The following is a 2,982-nucleotide window of genomic DNA, read 5'->3' on the forward strand; positions in this document are numbered from 1 at the left end:
CTCTCTCACGTTCTTTCTCAGCTTCTCTCCATGTTCTCTCTTTCTTGTTCTCTCTCTTCCTCCTTTTCCTCTCTTCCTCATAGCCTAGATTTGCCTACAAGTAGCAGATAAGGCAAGAACACTCTTGTCAAAGTATCCTTTATCCGTATCGCTCAGTAATTGTTTCTAGAAAGTCCCCTAATTTTATTGTAGAACAGTCGATAGGAAAGCTCCAGGAATGGTCTTTGTTGTTGCTCTGAGTCCCTGTCTGACTCCATTGCCGTTGAGGATCCAGCAAAGCAAGGACTGCCCTATTGCAGCACCACAAAGATACAGTGCTACCAGCGTGTGCCCCACGTCTGTGTGGGTGTCACTGTGACCACAAATGCTCTGTGCTCCTGTTCCCAGTGGGGATGGTATTAGAAAGCACAGAGGGAGAGAGGGTGGCATCCCATGGGGGACTCCGTGCCACAGCATGCACTCCTAGACCTTAGGGGAGAGTGTGTTGCAGCGCAGGGGTGACAGCCTGTGTGGGGCATCTCTGTGGGAGCTGTGTGCAGTGCTCTACGTGTGCCACCCCACTGGGGAATCCATAGTGCCACCACCCCGTGGTGACCACATGAGGAGGTGACATCCTGTCTCCAAAGGGGAACTGGCAGCAGCTCTCCTGCCACTCCCTGTCCCCACTGCTGCAGTCTCGCTGTCCCCACACTAATTCTACCTCATGGCACCAATGGCACTGGCCCTCATCCTGGGTGAGTGACAATGGGGATGTGGTGCCACGGGGGTCAGTGGCCCTGTGTTGGACTCTGACCTTGCCCCTTGCAGGTTGGTGTCTGGTGGCAGCGAGCAGAGCTCAGCACCGTGTGTATGAGGAGAGGGAGAGAATGGGGAGAGAGGGAGGGGAGCGTGGGGAGGGGGCCATCAGAGGGGTCCAGGAAGGTGTGCAGGGACAAGGCTGACTGGAGTTCCCTGTCCTAGTGCCCCGACCCTCCCTGTGTCACTGCACCCCAGCCAGGGGGTGTCCCTGGGGGACTCTGTCACCCTGCGCTGCCACCTGCCCCTGCCGGCTGCCCGGGTCTGTGTGTACCAGCACAAATATTTGAGATTCTTCAAGAACATGCACAAGGAGGAGGACACAGCTGAGTTCTCCTTGGTTGAAGTAAGGCAGGAAGATGCAATGAAGTATCAGTGCCAGTACCGAGGGCTGGCTCCACCAGGGACATCGGAGAAGAGTGACCCCGTGGCACTGGTGGTGACAGGTGAGTGCACTAAGGAAAGCAGATGGCCCAGGGCTGTGTCCCCACAGAGCTGTGTCCCATCACTGTCTCCTCTCTGCACTTAGATTCCAGCTACTCCCCACCTGGCATTTCCCTGAGCCCTGAGGAACATGTGGAGATGGGGACCAATGTCACCATCCAGTGTTGGAACCAGGGTTTGCACGGCACCATCTTCCTGCACAAGGATGGGCAATCAGCCCCCATCCAGCACCAGCACCACAGTGCTGGGAGCACGGCCTCCTTCACCGTCTTTAGAGTGACCCCAGCCAATTCCGGNACCCTAACCCTAATCCAATCACTAACCCTAACCTTAACCTAATGCTAGTCCTAAAGCCAACCCGAAACCTAACCCAACCTTAACCCTAACCCTAACCCTACACAACACCTATCACTAACCCTACCCTAATCCTAACCCTAACCCTTACCTTAACCCTAACCATAACCTTAAACTTAACCGTAAACTTAACCTTAACCCTAACCTGAATGACCTAACTCTAATCCTAACTTGGAACCCGAACCTTAATCCTCACCCTATCTCTATCCCTAACCCATAACCATAAAACTTAACCTAACCCTGACAGTCACCTTAACCCTAAACCTAACCCTCACCTTAACCCTCGCCCAAACCTGATCTCTAACCTGAACCCCAACCACAACCACAGCCCCACTCCTACCCCTACCCCCAACATGTCCCACCCACACCCCATCCTTCAGCCGCCCCCCACCCTGCCCCATATGACGGCAGCTCTGCCCCACTGAGGGAGTTTGAATGTGCAAAATGACACCTGTGCAGCTCTATGTCTGCAGAAATGTGTGCGTGTTGAAAAACACGTGTACTTAGAACGTAGAACGTGAAGGTGTGCTCTGGGTACTCAACACCAGATGTCATTACACGCCTGTAGCAAGTCCTGTGGTCATATGCTGTCCTTGTGTGCTGTCACATGTGCACAATAAATGTACGTACACATGTACTACATGGTTAACCCTGAGCCTTTGAGTGTGTACGTGTGACACAATACATGTACACCAGAGTGTCTACACAACAATGCACATCTGTGTCCTTAGCATGCAGTTCCCGTGTTGGCACTCCATGTGTGTCAGCACTGCACGCATGTCCATAGCATGTGCCTGATGTCAGTACCACATGTGTGCCCCACTAAAAATGTGTGTCCTCATCGTGTGCCCCATGTCTGTGTGAGTGTCACTGTGTCCCCAAAGGTCCCTGCTGCTGTCCCCAGTGGGGATGGCAGAGGAAAGCGCAGTGGGGATGGAGTGTGGTACCCAAAGCATGTGGTGACAGCTGGACGTGTTGGAGAACACATGTAACATCCCATGTGGGACATCCCATTGCAGTACGTGTCCTGTGTTTAGCATGCCATGGGGCACACCTTGCAAGGCCATGCCCTGACAGTCCAGTGGGGACAGTGTGTGACACCCAAGCGATGACAATCTGCAAAGGGCAACCCAACGGGGACTGTTTGCATCGCTCCATGTGTAGAACATTATTGGGGACCCCATGGTGTCACCACCCATTTGGGCATCACAATTGCCACATCAGGAGGTGACATCACAGCATCCTGTCCCCAAGAGGAACTGACACCAGCTCTCCAGACTCCACCTGTTCCCACTGCAGTCTCACTGTCCCCAAGCTGCTCCTGCCTCATGGCACCAGTGGCGCTGGCCCTCATCCTGGGTGAGTGACAATGGGGATGTGGTGCCAGGG

General features: G+C 54.0%; 1 protein-coding gene across 1 annotated transcript in view; it reads left to right on the forward strand.

Moving 5' to 3' along the window:
• The window catches only part of LOC110391752 (T-cell-interacting, activating receptor on myeloid cells protein 1-like), a 2,050-nt gene extending 657 nt beyond the window's left edge, over positions 1 to 1,393 (forward strand). The window contains exons 2-4 of the mRNA XM_021383699.1: positions 627 to 734; positions 808 to 843; positions 961 to 1,393. Coding sequence (XP_021239374.1) covers positions 627 to 734; positions 808 to 843; positions 961 to 1,324 — 508 coding nt within the window. The 3' untranslated portion in view covers positions 1,325 to 1,393. The remainder of the gene's footprint in view (positions 1 to 626; positions 735 to 807; positions 844 to 960) is intronic.
• The last annotated feature ends 1,589 nt before the right edge of the window (positions 1,394 to 2,982 follow it).

The sequence above is a fragment of the Numida meleagris genome, unplaced genomic scaffold, assembly GCF_002078875.1.
Source record: "Numida meleagris isolate 19003 breed g44 Domestic line unplaced genomic scaffold, NumMel1.0 unplaced_Scaffold491, whole genome shotgun sequence".
Taxonomy (NCBI): Eukaryota; Metazoa; Chordata; class Aves; order Galliformes; family Numididae; genus Numida; species Numida meleagris.